Here is a 23,387-nt window from a genome sequence, read left to right on the forward strand (position 1 = left end):
TAAATCTCAGATGTTCCCCACTGTGTCCACATCACATAAATCAGTGAGTGCACAGATACCCACATGTTTGTGAAGCCAGTTCTCTAACAGCTAAAGCATGACATCCTTTGGCATGGGGAGACAAATTTAAGTGGATTCTTCAGCAGTGGGTTTCATAATTCTAGAAGCACAGTTGGCCCTCAGAGAAGGCACAGGCAAGTTCCACTGACAAGCAAAAAGAGAGTTCTCTATTAAACAATTTTTTGAAACACAAAATTAATATGCTGTTTTCATGTGATGGGAAAAAATAAAAGACAATCTGCAACACACTATGTTTCTGTCTTCCTGGAAAGAGAAAAAAACCCTGAATTTTCTAAAGAGGATTACCAGTCATTAATAGGATTGTCTGAACTCACAGAAGAAGTCTCATCGAAAGAACTGGCAAGGCCAATATACGTCATGTGACGACAAAGAAGCAGCTCAGAGCAATTAGGCTCTAAGATCTTCAGGGTTTCTTTCAGGAAATCCAAACAACACAATCACATACTCACATTTGCAAATACCTACTATCTGGCTTCTGATTTTTTTTTTTTGAACATACATAATTACCAATTAAATAATCAGCAAAATGTATAATGGAAATCACTGAGGTCCTCCTATTAAATCACAGGGTTCTTATCCAGAGTATCACATATTACTTTTTTTTTTCTCCTTTCATCACATATTTTAGTCTATACTGTGTGCAAAGAGAAGGAGAAAACTATTGAGATTGGACTTTTGTATAATATTAGTCAGTATGGGCAAGGGTCCACTGTGGTAACAAATGACCCCATGAATCTCAATGACTTGAAACAACAAAAGTTTATTTCTAGCTCATGTTATGATGTCCATTGCGTATTGGCTAGGAGTGATGTTCACTGTACCCTCAAGAATCCAGATGAATGAGGCGTCTATCACCTGGGGCTTTGCCAATCATCGGGCAGACACAGATCACCACAAATCACTCTCTGTTAATGATGGGACATGTGTCACTTCTGCTCGCATTTCACTGGCCAACAGAAGTCAGTTGGCCACACCTAACACCAAAGATACGGAAATTAAATCTTATCACACGGCCGGGAGGAAAACGAGAACTATCCAGTGGAAAGTACTAAGGACTGCTGCAGCCTCTATTTACTCCCTGCCTCCTTTTCCATACAGCCATGTATCCATTTCAGAACATGTTTCTGAGGGCATTTTAACTGCAGAGCACTTTTCTAGGTGCCATCTGGGATACAAAGATGAATCAGACAGAAATCCTGTCTTTAAGAGGATGACTATCTAGCAGAGGAGATAAAACAGATAACACATGGATGGGTAGAGAGATAGATAATCACTAGCTATCTATACATATAGAAATTGCATGAAAAAAAGAAAATGTCAAATGCCAATAAAAAGAAGCACATGAGTTTCAGTGAGAGTTTAAACAAACGCATTTCCTTTGAGGAACTGACATCTGAGGAGGGCTCTGCAGAGCAAGTAAGATGTGGACATGTGGATGGATGTCCATGCAGTGAGAAGGGCATAAGTAGAGGCAGAAAAGCAGGATATGACAGTTCATGTGCAGAGAATGGCAAAACGGTTAGGCTGAATGATGTTTAGAGGGTAAAAAAGGAGGAGGAGAAGGAAAAGAAGAAGAAGAGAAAGAAAAAGAAGAGGAAGAGGAAGTACTAAAAAGTCTTCTTGACTAGAGGAAAGGAAGAGACAGAGGGAACAAGGAGGGTAAGACTTGTGCAGTAGTACAAACAAGGAGTGGCAAAAGCCTTAGCTATAGTGGGTCCATCACAATTGAGAGGAGGGAATGGTTCTACTCTCAAACCATATATCCCAGGAGAAAACTCAACTTTCCCATGTCTCTTTTATCTGACCCAGAAGATACAACTCACCTTTCCATCCATCTGCCCAAGCCTGCAGGCCTGGCCATTTGAGGCTTGGATCTGATAAAAGTAAAAGAGGTCAAATGGGGAGAACTATCTCTACTGTGAGACTGGCTTTTGGCCATGTCGCCCAACCAAGAGAACATTCTATCATTAAAGAGCGTTAACTCCCAATAAATATTTGTTCTCTTTGTCCTGAGTTTGTTTCCTATCTCCAAGGATGTTTCTGAAGCCACTCCTTAAGGTCTGAAGCTGCAGGGCTTAATTTATGTCTGTTTGTTTGAGAGTCTGCAATCCCTCCCCAACTCCAGATTTAACGTCAATGTTTTGGCCCTTCACAATGGCCAATCCCAGTAGACCCTGTCATGAGCCTCTGACCGTTGCAAGCATCTACTACTGCCTGTTTTATAGGACCCTTCAAATGCACCAAACCTGCTTATGTTCGTTACTCCCACTACTTCTACACAGTGAAATCTGCCTGTGATCTGAAACCGTTTCTTACTCCAGACCTGTCTCTCCATGGGGAGGGGGACTCTGTGCTATTCTTCCCACTGCTCCAATAGACAAAAGACTTGCATTGCCAACCCCAGGAAGATTATCACAGCCAGTGGGGGCCTTGGGGTTCACTGGGATCCAGAGAGAAGCAATCCTAGTCCTAGGATGATCTGGGGCTTGGCTCTCGGGGTGGATGCTGTCACACTGTCTAGTCTGACTCTCACACCAAGAATGCTCGTGGAAGTCAAAATCAGAAAGAATGACCCTGCTGATGATGCCAAGGTCTGAAACACTAAAAGATAAGGGTTAGGCTATTTCCCAGGAAGCCTGGACTTTGGAGTCCACAGCCAAATGACTCATCAATCCTAGATTACTGCTTTCACCATAGCCTTTTACAGAATACTGTCAGCCTTCCTTAGTGACCAGGTAGCAGAGTTTTTTATAATTTTTCTCCAGTATTCAGATTTATTTCGCGTGTTATATACATAGCATGTTTGTAAAATACCTTAGGATTCAACCAGTATTTAATGATTACTTATACAGAGCAAGATACCACGCTACATGCTACAGAGTAATAATTAAGTCCCCCATGGAGGGGAGGGAAGAAAAACTTAACAATATTAAATTCCCTAAGAGAATTCTAGGCAAACTACGGTGGCAGTCAATGAAGTGAAAAATCAGAGCAATCTTACCTATAACGACAGAGCAGGGCATAGAGATGACATTGAGATATGCCTTTAAGAACAGACAGAATTTCCAGAAGAGCAACAGGTCAGTGAATATTCCAGGTGGAAAGACTGGCACAGAAATAGAAAAGCATTGAGCATATCTGGAAAACAATGGGAAGGTCAGTCTGGCTTTATTAAGTAAGGGATACAGCAGGAGAGATGATGGAAAGACTTCAGGAAAAAAATTTTTTTTTTTATTATTTCAGAATATTATACGGCTACAAACATGTTGGTTACATGTAATGATGCATTTGCCTCGCCCAAGCCAGGGCTACAAGCATGCCCTTCTCCCAGACAGTGTGCTCTGCCTCCACTAGTTGTGAGTTTACCCACCCCCACCCCGCCACCTGACTGGCTCCCAGTGAGTATTACTACCATGTGAGCACCTTAGTGTTGATCAGTTAGTACCAATTTGATGGCAAGTACATGTGCAGGACAAACATTAATAGATACAGGCATTTAAAAGCCCAGAGAAGGAGTTCATTTTAATGTACTAAGCAAATGGGAGCTGCTGGTGGCTCCTGAGCAAGGAAATAACATCATCAAAATTAAGCTTTAGGTTCTTGCTCTCCAACCTCAAGCTTGAGTACCTCTTCCCTATTAACCAGCCTCCATTTACATGGGCTGGCCTTCTCTTCCTGGGGGGGGGGGGTGGGCTTTGCATTAGTGATCTCTGCATGGGTCTCATGCCTCACCACGTGTTTGTGATTTCTTCACATTCAGGCATCTGCTCGAGTGTTTCCTCCTCAATGAGTATCCCTGATCAACTAAAGGAGTTCTCTCACCCTTGGTTGCAATTTAGTCTGCTAACAATTTGCTTTCCAGCAGCACTCATCATAATTTGAAATTATTTTACTCATTGCAGTTAGTGGCTTATGGCTTGTCTCCTCCCACTATGATACTGGCACCCTGTGAGCAGACAAACGCAGTAGCATTGTGCCTATTAGAATGGCTGATGAACAACAGGTACTCAACAGCTATTTTTAACAGCTTTATTGAGATATAATTCACACACTGTACAATTTACCCAGTTAAAGTCTACTATTTAATGTTTTTTAGTGTATTCATAGAGCTGTGCAAAAAACCACCACAATCAATTTTAGAGTATTTCACCACCCCCAAAAGAAATTCCATGCCCATTAGCAGTCACTCCCCATTCCCCACCAACACTTCCAGCCCAAGGCAACCAATGATTGCCAATTCTGGACATTTCATATAAACAGAATGATATAATATGTGGCCTTTTGTGACTGGTTTCTTTTACTTAGCATAGTATTTTCAAGGTTCATCTACATTGCAGCATGTATCAGAACTTCATTCATTTTTATTGTGGAATAATATTCCATTGCAGGGATATACAATATTTATTTATGCATTCATCAGTTGATAAACTGTTGGTTTTTTTCTACTTCTTGGCTATTATGAACAATGCTGCCATGAACATTTGTCTACAAGTTTTTGTGTGGACAAATGTTGTCATTTCTCTTGGGTATACACTTAGGAGTGTAATTTCTGGGTCATATGGTAGCTTTGTTTAACATTTTGAGGAACTGCCAGTATTACAAAGTAGTCACACAAGTTTATATTCCCATCAGCAGTGTATGAGGGTTCCAATCAATTTCTCCACATCTTCATCAATGCTTATAATTATCTTTTTTTTTTCTTTTTTGAGACAGAGACTCACTCTGTTGTCCAGGCTGGAGTACAGTGATGCAATCATAGTTCACTGCAGCCTTGAACTCCTGGGCTCAAGTGATCCTCCTGCCTCCAGAGTAATTAGGATTACAGGCAAGCACCACCATGTCTGGTTAAGTTTTGGGGTTTTTTTTCTAAATTTTTTGTAGAGATGGGGTCTTACTATGTTGCCCAGGCTGATCTTAAACTCCTGGCCTCAAGCTATTGTCCTGCCACCCTGGCCTCCCACAGTGCTGGGATTACAGGCATGAGCCTCGGTGCCGGACCAAGAGTTCTTTATATATTTTAGATACAAGTCCTCCATCAGATATGATTTGCAAATACTTTCTCTCATTCTGTGTGTTGCCTTTTTTACTTCTTGATGGTGTCCTTCAATAACTATTTTGTAAATAAATCAATGAATAGAACTAATCCTTTATAACAAAGAAAACCTTTTACCAGCTCATGAATATGTGACAAATTAGTGGCAAGGCAGGACCCAGAAGGGTGACTCAATTCATCTGTTTTAGGCTTTGCATTTCTTTCACTGGCTCTCAAGCATCATTGTCCAACCAGTCCTGAAGCAATGACATCATCCTGTGATGAGTCAAAGAATGCAGCATTTGGCAAATGACTTCGTGAGGACTAACCAAATAGAAGCATACCCCAGAGTTAAAAAAAAATATAAAGAAAAAAGGTTTTGCTGGAAGCTAGCCTGTAATAAATCCTAAGTGGCCTACAATTTAGTTTTCTCTTGAGAGACTCTGAAATTGATGAATGGGGTTCCCCACACACATACACAAACATATTAGTTAAGCACAACTAGAATAGGCACAAGATGAGTAAGCAGTATTCTTCTAAATGTATAGTTACAGATATTTACTTACAAAATTAAAGGCCCTGGGATAATCTCCCCTCCCTGCATGGTATTCAGACTACCCAGCTTTATTTTGGTTGAGAAACTTCCACCAGAGAAAACAAGGTACAAGCCTGGGAACATCGATATGGAGAGATCTGGTATATTTTTACAGCTGTAAGAGCTTCTCAGTATAGAAAAATACAAGATCGTAAGTACTTACTACAAAAATATCAGCCCTTTAAGTACTTTACATATATATACACACACACACACACACACACAGTTTGTCATAATGGGAAAGACATCAAGGAAAGACTTGCTTTTAATAAATCTTAACTAGGTACAATGCTGGTATGGTAGCCAAAATATAATTTTCCCAGGATAGAATTAACCTCTTCAATAATGTACAGAAGATTAAAATAGAAACTTAAATGCTTATTTTGTGATGCTAACCCTAAATTAACAATCACATTAACATAAAAATGTAAAAAATATTAACCTAATATTATATAGAACAATCTAAAAATGTTATATATTCTAAGAAAGAGTTATCTATAAATAATTTTAAAGACTAATATTTTAAAATATATCTACATTCTTATAAAGGCAGTCAGGTTTAGGCTAAGAAGGTTAGGCTAAGAACAACATGTTCAAAAACACAGCTTTGTTGTGCTATATATGTATATACAGGGCAAAATACACGACATGTAAATAAATTCTAGCTGTACCTATTATAATACAGAGGTAGAAAGGAGATATGTGACAACCTAAGCTGGAAGTCAACCTATCATGTCACATAGTATATACCATTTTAAAATCATCCTTAAATATTATGTCTGGTTTTACATTCTCTGTTTCCACCATTCCCTCTATATTCAGTGTTCAACCAAATCTTCAGTTTTTAAATCAAATATGGGAAGGCACATTTGGGAGTTGAAAGCAGTCACCCATGTGTCTGTCTTTAGCCCTTAAGTTGGTACAGGACCTGCAGCATATATAACAGCACACCAATGTGCAAAGCAGAGATAATACCTACATTTATCCAAGGAGAATTGAAATGTGGGTTAACTTCATGTTTATCTACCCAGTGGATATGCCAGCACAAATTACTTGGCATCCTCATCTTGTCTATACTGATAACACTTCCAACATCCCAGATTCAATTTCTTGACTCTTTCCAACCCACTAGCCTTTACCTGTTCTCTAGCTGGTCAGCCCACCTACATCTTCACACCTGGGACCTTATCATCAAGCAGAACAACTCTAGTAGCTTACAAAACAAGCCAAAAAACATCCTCTGGGATGGCTCTCATCTTTATGCTTCTACCACTCTTATCACACTGGCTGTCCATTTTTATTTGGATCTTAAAACCCCTACGCCAGCCTTATTCCTTGGTCTGACAGTCCTAGTTTGGCCTCACCCCGCTGGTCACAGCCTGTACACTGTGGCCAACCATCTCAGAGATGGCCCCTCTGTACTCTAGAACTGTTCACTCCCTAGTTCCTCAGAGTCTCTCTTTTTACTTTCTTTCCTATCCTGGTGAATTCTAACTCCCTGCTTTGTCCTTTTCTAATGTCAGGCTCCTGAGCATTAGAGAGAAAGGCACAAAACAATACAGACTGTTTCATTGCTTTACTCATTCATTTAAACACCACTTACTGAGCAATGACTAAGTACAAGCAGCAAATAACCTCACTGGTATTTGGCAATTCTGTTTATAGTCATCAATCATTGATTATTATCAGCATTTCCTAAAGATGCTCCGAAATACTGGAGCATCCGAACATCAATTTCACCCAGTTTCCCCCACCTCTCTGCAGGTGGACTTCATCTTTTAAGTGGCTAATGAGATCAAGGCCACTCTACAGACATGCTCACTTCCTTTCCTCCCCAGCATGAACTTTGCCTCTCCGCTCATCTCTCATTCTTCTTTAGTCTCAGAGGCACCAGTGTTCCTCTTCCTTTCCAAACCTATTCTTTATTCCTCTCTCCAAAGCCCTTCATACCTCCTGTCTCACATGCCCACTGTGCTTCTCCTGTGCCACACACTGTGCAAGGGATACAACCACAAATGAAGCACCACCCAGTTCTCTAGGCACCCACCAGCTAAAAGGACAGGTATGTAATCTGTGCACATGTATGCACACACATACACACAGATATTCATATAATTAGGGTCACTATATCATTTCTCTTCCAAACTCAGATATGTTTGAGAGTGAAAGGGGATATGAAAAATAATTAATAGGGTCAACTGATTTACTGTAAGTTAAAAAATTTTTTTAAACAAGAAATAACTGACATTTACTGAATATGTAGTATGTGCCAGGTACTATTCTAGCTACTTTTAACATAATCTTCACAACAATCTTATGAGGGAATTACTCTTATTATATCCTTTTCACACATGAAGAAACAGATACAGAGAGCTTGAGATGCTTGCCTAGGGTCCCCCAGGTGGGGAGTGGCAGCATTAGGATTCAAACTCTTAATTCTACACCTATGATCCTAACTACTCCAGTGCATTGACAAGAAAGAGATGAAGGGAGGGAATGTAGGCAGGTAGGGAGGTAGAAGCAGACGTGCAATGAAACACTTTTGTAGTTACTTTCTCTACTGCCCCACAACTCAGCTTCCACTGCACTATTCAACCAAGCATTGGTGCTAAGAGCACTGGAGACATCCTTATTACCTAATCCACACCCTTCTGGATTTAGATGTGTTTCGGGACTCAGAATTCTTCAGGTGAGGAAAATACAACAGGGCACATACAAGATCTTCGATATAGCTTCTTGTCCTACATGATAATGTTGAAAAACTCCCTAGCCTCGGCATTTAGGGCCTATGTAATCTGATCTGTAGTGGGGTTTTTCCTTGTCCCATATCTGTTTTCCCTTATTCTAGTAACAGCATCCCATTTTCCTTTGGGGAAATGTCCCTCCCAAGCTGGTAGACTGCCATCAAAGGTCAACATATCCCTTACTTCAAGAGTGGATATGTGACCCAAGCTGACCTGTTCAAATACTGCTATCCCCTGGACAACGTGATCAGCCCAAATGTGGGGATATGACCCTACTCAGTGATCAGGACCAACTGGAGTCTTTTTCAGGGGTTAATGTCAATTCTGGATAAAAGAGATACCAAGAATCATGAACTTGGCTGCTTTGTGGGAATGAAGCTAATATAAGGAAATGGACAAACAGCCAACATTAGCACTGCCTCTGGCTTTTCAGCTAGACAACCCACAATCACTTTTTTTTTGGAAACTCTTGGATTTAGTGTGTTTCAGAATTTAGAATTCTTCAGGTAAGGCAAGTACAATGGGGCACATACCATAGTATACTATATACACCTCTATCTGGATCAAGAACAACATCCTCATTAATCAAACTCATTAATATTTCTGCAACAAAAGAAATAAATGCCCTAATTAATGTCAGTTTAGGTCCAGATGGGTTTTGCTATAAAGAAGGTGCAGATCAGGTAAGGTCTGGTTACAAAAAAGGTTCAGCTTCTGTTTTTCAGAACTGTACATGAAGGCATGTGGATCTGTTTAAACCAAGAAATTCCCTCTTTCCTCATCTGCTTGTTAGTTTTATTTAAGCAATATGAGGTTGGATTTTCGACATTTGTACCTGAAAGAGTCCCCACCTATATTTCTCCTGGGCCAATCTTTGTGTCAGTTTTATTTCCCACTATTCTTATACACATATTTTGATTCTTTGAATAAAAAAATCTTGCAAGCTTCACATTGTATATATCTTATAAACCAGGGCTGTCTAACCAGGAGATGAGGAGCTCTGCTTGCTTGATATTCTTGCCAGTTGCTCCAGCCCCAGACCTATCTCCACGGCTCTTAGGGAAAAGGTGTAGCTGCTGCACCCTCTTAGGGGAAAATCAGGAACAACATGGACTCCTCTCCCTTTCAGCACCCCCTTATATCCTCAGGGGCAATCGCAAGACTCTGGAAAATCACAAATCGCTCCACTACAGAAACCCCCATTAACCATAATATTCTCCTGTTTTCCTTTGAGCAGCCTTTGCATCTCCTTGGTGTCCTTATAGATCATGTAATGCTCCCTATGCCTTATTTTAGTTATATATGGAAACTGATTTTCACAGCAATCCTGTGAGGTGGATGGAGCAGGTAATTATAGTCCCTTATTTGAAAAACGAGGAAGTGAGGGTCAGGTCAGTTAATAAAATGAAAGACCCTGGAGTTTCATGCAAACTTGACCCTTAGTCATGTTTTCTTTCCGATCTCACTTTATTCCCAGGATTAACTCAAACTGAAGAGTTTATTGGCATTGATTATTCTTCCTTGGTACCCTTAAATGTAGAGATGTATAATCTGTTAAAACTAGTGAGAACAGTGCATGAGTAATTTTGCTCGAAACTATATGCAAATTTTATTTTGAAAAAAATAAAAATTAACTGATATATATATATATATATAAAACTGAGATATCTATCTATCTATACATATATAGATAAATATGTATATATTCTGGCATATATGAATGTCTAAAAGCATTTATTTTTACCAGCCAGGAAGCCAAAGTCAGCTTTCTTGTCATTGAATCCAACCTGAATTAACTGAAGAATAAAACTTCCAAGACAGAGCAATGCCTGGAGATAGTTCAGCCTTGGGGAAAACCCAGACACTGCCTTCCATAACTTGAACTGACCACAACACAAATACCGCTCCCTGCCCAGGGGATATTTCTGGGTCAGGACTCCCTCTTTCAGCCAAAGAGTCAGGCATTGCTGAAAAATTTCCCAGCATACTACCCTGTTTCTCTGGCTGACCTTTAAGGTTAGGACCTCTGGCTATAAACTTATGAAAGACAGTGATAAGGCAAATTCAGCCGCCTCTGGGCTCACAAAAATGCAGTTTTTCATTTCAAACAGTCCCCCCAAATTCCCAAATGAGCATATATAAGCCACTCTTTGTTATAAAGTTAATGCAACAGACCCACCATCATCGGGCCCATGCACTCTGAATTGCTTTTTCCAGGAAAGGTTCTTCTACCCTATATTTACCTCATCTCATCGTAAGAAATATGCATGTGAAGAGTGGCAAGCAAAGGTCAGAGCTGAGGTTTTTGGGTGAGAAGAGCTGCCTTGTGCAAAGCCAGATACATCACCCGGATCAATGTGGGACTACAACATCAACTTACTCTTCTGTTTACAAAATGCCTAAGAATAGACTGGAGGGGCACAGTCCACTCCCTTACAACCCATCCAACTAGCTGTATCCCCTACTTCCAGTGCCATCCATGAGCACCCAGAACTCACTCTCTATTGCAAATCAACATTTCAAGCACCCATATTATTCACAGGTCAAAATAAACCAGCAGGGTAGGAGGCCTACAGGACATCTCTGAACAGGGTTCCTCTTTCTAAAGTATCTCTTCCTAACCTCTCAAAAAATACTTCCTCCAACTTTACTCATACAAACCCATTCAGAATCAAGTAAGATATAAATTCAAGTATGATTTAACATAATTCTTTAGATATTTTTCTTCCCTTTCTTCCATCTCTTATAATATATCCTATAATATTTAATGGGATATAACAAGAATCAATGAGGGAAGAGAGCACAGCTATGGGAAATCAGCCATAATTGTCTAGAATCCAACATAAAACTATTTTTAAACTATTTTAAATTGTGAGTTGAAATGGAAAATCATTTTCTCTGTCTACAAGCTATGATTTAGCTGTTCTAACTCAGCCATCAAAAATTTATTTTCGTCACCTTCACATTTTGCATCTTCCATTTTAAAAATGTCTTCCTTTCTCCGTATCCGAAAAGTTTGGATCTCATTCATTTCAACCTTTCTCCTCAGATTCAGATTCAACAAACCTTTCACTGCAAGCCTAACTATGTGCTGAGCAATGCATAGTTAACTCACTCTATTATCTAGCGATTTATCATTTTACAGATGAAGGAACAGGGACTCCATTAAGTTCAGTGACTTTCCTGCTTTCACAGCCTGGAAAGTGGCCTCTCCAGAGTTTCCAAGCCCACATTCTGTCAGTGGGGGTTCCAGGTAAAATATTTCCCCAGTATGGCTTGCATCTGGTTTTATCCTTCTGAGGTCTTCTTCAAGATAGGTTATATAGTTTGGAGAGAGGGTTTTGCTACTGGTATTCTCAAGCCTAAAATCGAGGATTATAAGCAACTCACAGAAGGATAAATACAGCTATTGCACATTGCAAGCAATCTGTTCACAGGGGGCCTTTCTCCCTGGATTCAAATAACCAGACATTAATTCCTCTTCATAGATCTACACCAAAGGAAGCCCACAATTAACAATATGTCAGGTCTTATTCCTTTACATTATTTCAATTCTCTAACCAGTAGATTGTTAGCTCAAAAGGTCAGAGCACACTATTAGAGAGAGAGGACAAAGGCCTCTTCTTCCATCCCCTGTGCGGGCCAACAGATATGCACACCTGCTACCCTTAGCCAGCCCAGCAGGTGCTGATCAGCCTAGGTACTCGGAAGGCTTGTAGTTAGAGCTTGCAGGAGAAGAAAGGCAGGTCATTCTATAGCTGACTCCAACACCAACCAAAATATGATACATGGTGACATGACAATTGCTAACAATGATTGTGATTAAGTATCAGTTCAGAATTTCAAGGCATAACCATTCATAAAATATAAATACTTTGTGAAAATCTACCAAAACATAATGTTCTCTCTATAACTGAAGCCAAGGAAACCCTCATTTTTGTTCCCTTCCAGAAGTCAAGCACATCCTTTTTGCTTGTTTGTTTGCTTCCTTTTTGTGTTACTCTGCACATCCTATCTTTTACAAACTGAAGAGGCATGCCTATTATTTTCCATAGAAATCTCCAGGCCAGAAATTTTATCTCTAGTGGCTTTTAAATGCTAAGATGCTACACAAGACATTCCATTGATATTCTGAATAGATGGTCAAAACTGTACCTTTATAGTGGTAAAAATTCACTACCTGACTCACCTAGAATATCATACTGAATATATCAAAAACACGACTAGTATAGTAAATGACTTTAGGAATAATGACAGATTTCAGTTCCAACCTGCTACACAGACAATGAGACAGACCCCAAGCCCAAAAGGGTACAAACAGGAGAACATTCCAGAGACATTTGCTAATTAGTTACTGCCCTCAACTGATCCACAGCTGGTTTATTGAAGGAAAGAAATAACAAAAGGATGTCTCAAGTGTTAAAAGGTCAGAGCAGTAAAGAATGAATAAGAAATACATTTGGCCCTTACAGTGCAATGATATTGCACGTGTGAACTCAATTTACTACCCCAAAGACTTAGCATAGGCTTAAGTTCCTTTGATCTACAGAGGAAATGCTTTACACTGTAGAATAGCTGATCTTTTTACACTGGTTCAAGGGGTCCTCTGTAACCTCTATAAGCACTAAATTTCCTCACCAGTGTTGTAAAGACCACAATAAATAGTACTTGGTGTTACTTGTACATAAACTTTCTTAGTATTACTTTTTAAATGAAAAGCCATGAATCTTCATTATAAGGCCCTCAGTCAAGCAGAGGCTGCAGGCCATTGTAATGTTTGCTTGTGGGTTGGGTGACAATTTCTCCCCTCTCACTAGGCCAGATTCTGCAATATCTAAGTTCTACTTAATTAGTTCAGAAAGATACAGGTGTTTCTGCCCTTTCAAGTCATGACGTTTCTTATAAATTCAGGTTTGTTTGAACTAAGTATCTGTGAATTAAGAATGGATATTTGCTTCCAGTCTACTGAGCCATTAAATCAGAATTCAGGGAAATGGGGATTTTACTTTTTTCCTCCTTCCCCCTCATAGAATGGAGCTGTTCCCTAAAAGGCTGGATCCGATCCGTGGGGAGACTGGGCCTGAATCTGAGAAAGTCTTAGGTCTGAATTGTGGCTTTGCCATTGTCTAGGTGGGTGTCAACCCTGTGGGTGTCAACCTCTCAAGAGTCTTAGTTTCCTCATCTGCTGTATGAGAAGTAATATTCACCAAACAAGGTCGTTTTGAGAGTAAGAAAGAAGGCTATGTTTAAGAACTTACTCTTCCAAATATGCCTGGCATATGGGAGATGCTCAGTGTTAGCCGAACCTGATAGATAAGTCTTCTGGAAAGATTAACGTGACTACTTTCAGTGCTAGTCTTCCCACTTACATTCCTGGGGTATACACAGCGCCCAACTTTAAGTTCATATAAAAAGACCTGAACGGACGTTATGTTTTCTTCCAGAGAAAAAGAAGACAGTAGAATCCTAACAAGCCATTAGAATGGAACGCTTCTGCAGATGACAGGCACTCAGGCAACAAAATCTGGCTGGCTTTCCTTACTTCCTTAGGGGGAGGGAAGATACAAACCGTGCCCCTTGCCCTAGTCACAGTCCTACACTGGGCTGGCTTCTCTGGAATATATCCTCCCCCTGGGCGGGCAAAGAGCAGGACCTCGCGCTCCAGCTCCTCTGAACCCTCCCGCGCTCCCAGCTCTGCTGAAATCACGTCCCCCATGCAGCCGGGGGCGGGGGGGTCCCCGCGTTCCTCCGTTGGGAACTCAATGGCCTGAGAAACCATCTGTGTGTTCTTGCTCCACCGGCACAGCCGGCACCTTCTCTCCCTGCCCCCTGGCACAGCACGCAGGGCGCGCGCACCCCAAGCAGTCCCCAAAGCGCGCCCGCTGGAAGGGCGCCACCCATCACCCTGGTCTCCCATCCCAGCGGAGTCTCCCCTGAGCCCGGCCAAGGCCCCCTCCTCGGGTCAGCCCCAGAGAAGCTTACAGTAGGGGAGCATTTTGGGGGACCCACTAACGCAGCCCTCTGCACCCCCATTTCTCTCAGCGGGGTGGGGAGAACAGAACGAGGAAGCCAAGACCATTTAGCCCAGAGTACCTGCAAATCTGTGGCTCTTCCAATCACCCCCTTAACATCACCTCAATTTATTGGCATTTCCCTCCCACAGGCAGCTCGGCCAGAAGCCCGCGAGCAGCACCCCACGAAAACCCCGCGCCCCCGCTGCCCGCCCAACTCTAGCCCTCAGCTCAGACTCCCCGTCTTCCCGAACCAGAACCCGGTCAGAGGGTCTCAGAAGTTTCCCCCCTTCCTGAGAGCCCCCACGCGGATCCGGCTCAAGGCGAGGAAGCGGGAAGGTGTCCCCCAAATCTGCGCTCACACCGCGTCCCGCCCCTCTCTTCCCTCCCTCTCCTTCTCCCTCCCCTCCAGCTCCAGACCCCAGCGCCTCCAGCGCCAGCAGTTCTCTCGCTCAAGAAGAGGAAACTTCTTTCTGGGCTAAATTCAGGTCCGAGCAGGAAAGGGTTTCCCTTCCCCGCCGGCACCAGGGGCGCGCTCACCTCCTAACCCCCCAAAGACCTCATTTCCCCTTCTCCCCACGCCCACCCTCTGAGCCGTTTCCTCAGGCTACTAGTGCTATTTAGAATTTCCAGGTCAAAAGGTCCAGCCGGGTCTGAAATTACCAAGGGGGCACTCCGGATCTTTCCAGAGACCCTACCAGTCCCGCGTGGCTTGCAAAAGACAAGTAAACAAAACACAAATCCCGGCAACTTTGGGGTGTGTGTGTCTGTGTGAGAGAGAGCGCGCGCGCGAGACAGAGCATCGCCCAAGAGTTGGGGCAACAGCTGCTAGAGCACATCTGGAAGGGGGGAGGGGGCGGACGCGGAGGGGCCAAGAAGCCCCCAGCAGCTTCAGCGCTGAGGGCCCGGCCAGCCTGTCGTTCGTTACCTGTCCTATGTTGATGAATCCGTACTTGCTGGCTATGCGGTCGGCCTCCGGGAAGCCGCCGGTGATTTTGACTGCCCAGTGGTTGGTGTAGACGCGCGTCCGGCACACGGGGAGCAGGCAGCCCCCGAGCAGCGCCAGCACGCACAGCAGGTCCAGCCGTCCCGGGCAGCAGCAGCGGCTGCCCCAGCCCATGGTCCCGGCGCCTCGCTGCTCCCCCGCTCGCTGGCTGGCTCCGCGCACTAAGCGGCGCGCACAACTAACTTCTCCGGCCTGGGCCGCCCCGGCGCACAGCCCCGGGCCGTCGCGGCGCGCAGCCCCGGGCGATCCGCAGGAGGCGGCGAGCCCGGGCAGGGAGCAGAGCAGCGAGCCCCGCACCGGCTCCTAGACCATTCCTGGGGCTGCGGGGACCTGTGCTCCCTGCTCTCCGGGCCGCGGGGCGGTCGGCGGTGCTCCCTGGCTCGGGCGCGGGAGAAGGCTGAGTGGGGCGGGCGCCCTCCGCAGTTGGGTCTCGTCCGGCTCGGCTCCCGGACTCTCCGACTAGCTCTCGCTCCTCCCGGGGCCCCCGAGCGCGACGGAGATGGCCGGCGGGGGCGGTGCGGGCAGCGGCCGGGCGCCCCCTCTGCCGGCCCGGGCTCTGAGCGCTCGCCTGCTCGCTCCCTGCGCTCCCTCCGGCTCGGAGCAGCGCGCGGGGACTCTGAGTGGCAATGGCAGCAGCGCCTGCTCTGCATAAATGACTCCCCCACCCCTTAACACCCCTCCTTTCCCACATCCCCCTCCTCCTCTCCCTCCTCCCCTCCCTCCTCCGCCCTCCCGAAAGCGGCCGCAGCCAGGCGCCAACCAGGTCCTAGCGCCTCCGGGTTCCCCCAGCTGTAGCCTCCAGGGTCCCGGGCAGCAAAGTCCAGCCCTTCCAAAAGGCTGAGAGGAGAGCTCGGAGGTCTTGGTGTTACCCCGTCTTCTCCTCTCCCTGCTGGATGTGTATGAATTTGCCACCACTTCCCGAAAAAGATTTACAGAGACGTGTACGCTGGCGCGAGTTAATCGCCCTGAAGATTCATTCATCCTCGCTCTAAACGTCCTTACACAACTAAGCATTCGAGGAGGTCACTTGCGTGTCAAATGCCGAGCAAATAACCCGAGATTTTCACTTCGTTAATTCTTCATGCTTTTCAGCAACTGTTTATTTTACACATTCTGCTCCCGGGAGAAGCTACCACACAGGACGGTAAATCGCATCCACTCTTACAAAAGCCAACCACCGCGGCTCCCGAGCCAAGTCTGCTGCCTGCTGACTTTCGAAACCCGCGCATCCAATACCAGGCGACGCCACGGGAGAGTGAAACTCCAGCCATGGGACTGAGGAAAGATGTTTCTATGAATACTTGGTATGCAAGTGGATGGAGACGTTGGGCCAACGGAATAACTTCATGCATTTGTTGGATTGCGTCTGATGAGGGCTTCTTTTCCTCCACCAAGGGGGAAGTTGTCCAACTTTTCCCAGCACAGCCCTGTAGCAGTGAAAGGCTTTAATATAAAAAGGACCACGGAGGACGTTCAGATGAAATATGTGGCCGTGTCACTTTCTTTACTGTATCGTACGTACACTGTCACTACTGCGAAAGGCAGGAGGTAGCTAGGATTAACCCTCTTCTGCCTTCTGCTTTACAGTCTCCCCGCCTTTTTGGAGCAGAGGTGGAGAAGGGGGCGACTTAAGGGGAAAAGCAAAATGACCCCTTATGAAATAATTCAACCAGCCTTAAAACTATTCACTGTATCCCTAACTGCCCCCCCCTTTTGTCTCCACCTTCCAACTGTTATCTTTTTAACTGTTCGTTAAGTGTGTTTGAGATTAATTAGCCCATCACACCTATAGCTCTGGGTAATGATTCTTTTAGCAGAAACATACCTGCAAACTTAAAATTCCACTGGCATCTTGGAGCAGAACACTTTATGACATTTCATGCATTGTGTAAGGTATGCTATATTATTTAATCTTGAAAACAACCCCACAAAAATAACATATTCCCATATTAGTGATGAAGAAGTAGATCAGAAGAACTAAATCGTTTGCAGAAGTGCATGTATTTTGTTCATTTATTTATTGGACTGGCTCAATGCATCTGTTATGAGCACCCAGCATGTGCCATGCATTGCCCTGAACACTGGAGAAAAGGGAGGGGGAGAAGCAGGGGAGGCACAAAAGATTGGTGAAATTCAGACTCTCTGAATATGCTAGAGTAAATGTGGTTTATTATTATTATTTATTATCATTTATAAGTGGAAAAGCTTAAGCACTATGGCCAGGCTTCAGAGTCTCACTATTGGCCAAGACCTTTGGACACACTTCTTCCTCCTTCCCCAACCATGGAGTCTAGAAAGTTCCCAGTCTGTTACATCACTGTTAACTGCCTCTCTGACAATCTGCATCTTTGCATAGGGACATTGGATTATACCTCCAGAAGCTGATGTGTTTCAGATGGGATGAGAAGAGCAGTCTCCCATTCTTTCAGAATTGTGAGCATTTGCTGTCAGGTTGGGGAGAGAGCCTGTCTGACCATGATCCACAGGAGGGTGGCCACTGCACAACGTACTTCATGAGACAAGTTTAAGGTATGCCTGTGGGTTTCTCTGAGACTCTGGGACTGCTATTGTTTAGGACTACAAAGGCAGCACAAAGCTTCTCTTTCAACACCATGTTGCCTCTGGGCTTCAGATTATGAATGAAATGAGAAGGTATCACTCCATCTGGTCTCCTGAGGCCTGCAGGTTGTTTTCTTGGGGGTGACAAAATTAGTCATTAATATTTTTTTCTCCATTATGTCTTTCTTTTTCTTTCCACTAACACTCTTGCCTTCTGCAAGCATGCCCTGGTTGGCACACACAAACATAACATTCACTGCATTGAACATGAGAGAGAATTGGAAAATGAGGTAGGAAGTGGGTAAACCACTTTTCTACTTTGAAAGCCAATCCCTGGGCCAGCGTTTAGCTTACTCAAAGGGCATATTCTTTCATTTGGATGTATATGTATCTAAAAGGGAAAACCCTAGCTCTGTTGTTTTTCAAAAAAGACTTGAAACCCTCATTCATTTGCTAAATCAAACATATGAATGTGGATTCATCCCTCTTATTGTCCTTAACTTTTACAGTTATCTTCCAGTTCCATCATAAGTACATTCTCAAAAAGCATGATTCCTAAACCTAAAGTATATCAAAGTCTCTCTCTTCCATTGATGAACGAGCACACTCTGCTTTCTGCTTTGGGATTTACCTTAATGAACTCATGAGCTATTAGATTCCTTGGTTAGAACCCTGTTTGCCAAGAATGAAGCTTCCAGACAAAGACCAGTGGCTACAGCAAAGAGCTTGTCCTTAGGCTCTATTGGATATGATTAGTCTTATTACGAATGCTTCAGTTGCCAAAGAAAGGAAAAACTGATAGAATAGTAGTGGTTAGTGCAAAATCATCATTGACTTTGGAAAAGAAGCTGAAATCCAAGTCTTGCACCAATGTTCTCTTTTTGTATGCAAAGAATAGCACCACAAAATTTGACCCTCGATTCTTCCTCTGTAATATGGCATAAGGCAGGAAACCTAGCAGTTTTAAGTTTTAGTCTGCTTTATACTTAGTAACATATTATTTGATAATGAGGCCCCACTAGTGTTTGGCCTCTCTGCCAAGGTCACTTACAGCTCTAAAAGAAAATTTCACTGAAATTCAATAAAGAGAAAGAACAGTAGAAGGAGAATGAGCAAGAACTCTATAAAGACCCATCTTGAAACTCTACAAACTGGAGAAGATTACTCTTGGAAGAGTTTGCCTGATGAGACATTCGATTTCTTCCTCTGCTACATCAATTGCTAGAAATTAATCTTTAAGATCTCTTCTAACCTGAGATTCTGTTAAACAGTGGTAAATTAGAAATGGGCAGTTCAGAGCTGACCAATGGGAGGAAACATCACTGAACATTTCACTGCCCATTAGAAGAACTACCAAGTCTACTGGATCCTAAACAGTTTTCCACTATGTCAAATTTAGAATTGGCAGTGAAAGTTCATCAAATTTAAAAATGATAATAATAATAAATTACCAATTGACCTTGAACACCATGGATCTAAATGGTACAGGTCTGCTTACACATGGGTTTTCTTCAATAAAGTTTTTTTTTTGTTAAGTCATGCTGTCTTATATATTGGAAGTTTTTTGGAGATTTGTGACAATTTAAAGTAACTCTCAGATGACCCTTGTAGCTTAGAAATATTGAAAAAATTAAGAGAATGTTAGATATGTCTGAATGCCTAAAATATGTGAAGATATTGGTCTATTTTATTATTTTCTACAATAAAATATACACAAATATGTTATAAAAAGTTAAAATTCATCAATACTTAATGCATGGAAATGCTTGCAGATCATACATGGTACCATTCATAGTCCAGAGAAATGTAAACAAAGTTGTAGTATTAAATCTTAACTGTATAAAATTAATTTATAATACACGTTGTACAATGTGTAATATACATTGTGGTGAGCTCAAGTGTTGCAAATATCTGCTTAAAATGTCACATGATGCTAATCATCTTCATGTGAAGAATTAGTCTCTCCAGTAAATTATGTATTGCAGTAAAAAGTGATCTCTCATGGTTCTTCCATATTTTTCATCATGTTTAGTGCAATGCTGTAAACATTAAATAATACCATGGGATCCATATGAAGTGCCATTAATGATGCTGGAAGTGCTCTAAAGAGGTAGAGAAAAGTCCTGACATTACAAGAAAAAGTTGAATTGCTTGATACATACCATAGATTGAGATCCACAGCTACGGTTGCCCACCATTTCCAAATAAATGAATTCATCATAGGATCATTGTAAAAAAAAGAAAAGAAAACTTGTGAGGCCATCACTGCAGCTACTCCAGCAGTCACAAAAATCTTGCCCTTTTTGTGAAATATCTTTTTATTTCGTATTGAAAATGGAGCTTTTATGTGGGTGCAGGATTGCTATAAGAAAGGCATACCTATAGAGTCTAATATGATTAGAGAAAAAGTGAAGTTATTATATGACAACTTAAAGCAAAAGGAAGCTGAAGAATCCAAAGCTTGAGAATTTAATGCCAGCAAAGGATGGTTTGATAATTTTAGAAAGAGTTTTGGCTTAAAAAATGTCAAGATAACTGGAGAAGCAGCTTATGTTTTACAGTATATAATATATATAACATAGAAATATGTGTTAGTCACTGTTTATGTTATCAGTAAGGCTTCCAGTCAACAGTAGGTTATTAATTATATTCAGATTTTTGGCTGCACAGGGATTGGGGGTCAGGGCCCCTAACTTCCATGTTGTTCAAGGATCAACTGTATAATAATGACTACCATTTATTAAGCACTAATTATATGCTAGGCAGTGGACCGAACACATTTCAGGTCTTAATCTCATTCATGGAACAACAGAGCTGAAAGAGACTGAAGATATCACATAATTTAACTTCTTTATTTAATGGATAAAAATACTAAGGCCAATAGAAAATCAATTTTCAGGATAGTAATTCTATCAGGGAAAAATAAGTTAACAAATAGATGAATAATGTAAATAAAACAAAGGAAAGGCTGCATGGAGCAAAGATTATAGTGTGCTATGAACCAATGATTAACATTAATCTAATTTGCATATGTGGGTTAATAAAATAAATTCAGTCAGGAAAATGAAAACTTAGCATTTCAAGGTCTTTAGGTGTTTAACCTCCACCACTTAAAAATATGATCTATGACACATAGGAGCCTAGGACAGTGTTAATTCAGTGTTTGATATTACATTTATAGCATTGCATCATATTTATATAATGGAACACTAGCAAGTGACTGACATTCTACAAATTGCAAGAAGCTCTAGCTCCTTCTTTGACCTGTTTGAAGTTAACATAGATTGGTATAGTTGACCTTCTTCTGTGGACATTTAAATCCTACAATGACAAACCGGTTCCTAGAAAGTTTTCCAGTTAGGACTGAAGTGTGAAGGTTGTAGGTAATTTCCTTTAGGTATATATGAAGGAAGTGATGACAACTGTCTGTCAACATCTAGCTTCTACCCTTGGTCCCAGAGCACTGTCCTCTTCAGGATAGATATGAATGGACGTGATGCCACCCACCCTACCTTGGACTCTAAGTCAGGAAGAAAGCAAGTAGGGAAAGGGTGGGAGAAACCAAAGGAATAGGCTTGAGTCTTGGAGCTTCATCCACCAAAAATAAAGAGTCCTATTGTCAATGGCAGTGGCCTTGCCCCAAGAGTCAAGACTTGTTCTTTTTTTAGTGCCTCTGGACCCTTTTCTCTAAAATATTTTATTGGCTCTAGTATTCTTAAGAGCCCCTCAAAGAATCAGGGGATTAATAACTACAGACTCAACAACTTGCTCTTGCCTAGGAAGACATTTAAAGGGCTCTAGTAATTAACACATAGTAATTAAAACATTGAGTCCAGAGTGTAGCTCTAATTCATTGATTCCATATGAGACATTCTAACTCGAAGTATATCAGTATGACTTTTACTTGTTAATCTGAAGCAAGATAAATTATGACAAAATTCTTCCACAAATACCTTGTGTGAATACATCCTTTACATTTATTACATTCCATCATTTCCAGAATGTAGCTCTTACACAGCCATTGTAGCTATTGTTTAATCATCTCTCTACCAATTTTCCCTACTCCCACTTCAGATTTTAGTAATATAGATGCTTTTCAATTTATGATGGGATTACATCTCAATAAACCCACCATAAGTTGAAAATACCATAAATCAAAAATGCATTTAATACTCCTAACCTGCCAAATATCATAGCTTAGCCTAGCCTACTTTAAACATGCTCAGAATACTTAGATTAGCCTATAGTTGAGCAAAGCCTATTTTATAATAAATTGTGGAATATCTGGTGTAATCTATTGAATATTGTACATTACATGAAAATTGTGATAGTTTCACACCATTGTAAAGTCAAACAATAGTAAGTCAAGCCATCGTAAGTCAGGGATGGTCTGTATCTAAGAAAAGCAGAACTTTTTGTTGCACTTAACCCTCAGATTCTTGGTAAAGGTGCTTATCGGTCAGATATTTCAGAGCCAAACCTGGCTGCAATAGTTTGCCTGGAAGTGAAGGCATTCACTTTAAACTTATGCCAATGAGCAGCAACCGTTCTTTCCCATTATGCACCTAGAGTAGCAGCAAAGTTCTATTTTCAAATAGGTTACCCTACACTTAGAAATAACTCATTGATAAAATTTCATTTTTCTAAAGACTAGTGGAATACCCTTTAGCAGAAAGCTTCTCATGGCTTTCAAATTTTAAAAGGTGTAACATTTCCCTGGCTCTGTGTTTACAAGGTCCCTGTGATGACTCAAAAACAGATACTGCATAAAGAAAAAAGCAGACCCCAATTCGAACTCTGGCAAATGCTGCCCTTTTAAGCCCTGTGACTTAGTTAGTTTCCCCAGAAATTCAACGACTAACAGTCTACTAAATCACTGGAGACTCTAAGGCAGAATTCTCTTCAATTTTCCCCACGTATGAACAGTAAAAACCTATTTTGCAGGCATGCTAAATAAGACTATAATGTAAATTGATTGTATTAATGCTTAATATTGCCTTCTGTGTGTGAAGATGAGACCAAGTTCCATGAATATACTATATATCATAGTTAGGGTTTAGGTGAGGAAAATATCTTTGTCTAGTACTGGTGTTTATTTGTTTAAACATAATTAGAGAGTTGTTTTGAGCTCTGGCAGCATATTGAATTGTGAAAGGTGAGCATAGATTGAATCCTATGGAGAAAGAGCAGGCAATATATTCAGTATCATTTATCATTTCTTATTCTAGTCTTTGTCATATATTTTTTGTGTGCCCATACAGATACAAGTTGGCAAATTCTTAGGATATTTGCATGTTGACATTTTGTCAGCAAAATGAAAAATGAAAAGAATTTTGTAGTAAATGTCAGCAATGCAAAA

General features: G+C 41.8%; 1 protein-coding gene across 2 annotated transcripts in view; it reads right to left on the minus strand.

Moving 5' to 3' along the window:
* PCSK5 (proprotein convertase subtilisin/kexin type 5) overlaps window positions 1-16,106 on the minus strand; it is a 427,474-nt gene extending 411,368 nt beyond the window's left edge. For both annotated transcript variants that reach the window (XM_012759779.2, XM_012759782.2), the window contains exon 1: window positions 15,392-16,106. In XM_012759779.2, coding sequence (XP_012615233.2) covers window positions 15,392-15,583 — 192 coding nt within the window. In that variant the 5' untranslated portion in view covers window positions 15,584-16,106. The remainder of the gene's footprint in view (window positions 1-15,391) is intronic.
* Between the last annotated feature and the right edge of the window lie 7,281 nt (window positions 16,107-23,387).

This window comes from Microcebus murinus, chromosome 12 (assembly GCF_040939455.1).
Source record: "Microcebus murinus isolate Inina chromosome 12, M.murinus_Inina_mat1.0, whole genome shotgun sequence".
Taxonomy (NCBI): domain Eukaryota; kingdom Metazoa; phylum Chordata; class Mammalia; order Primates; family Cheirogaleidae; genus Microcebus; species Microcebus murinus.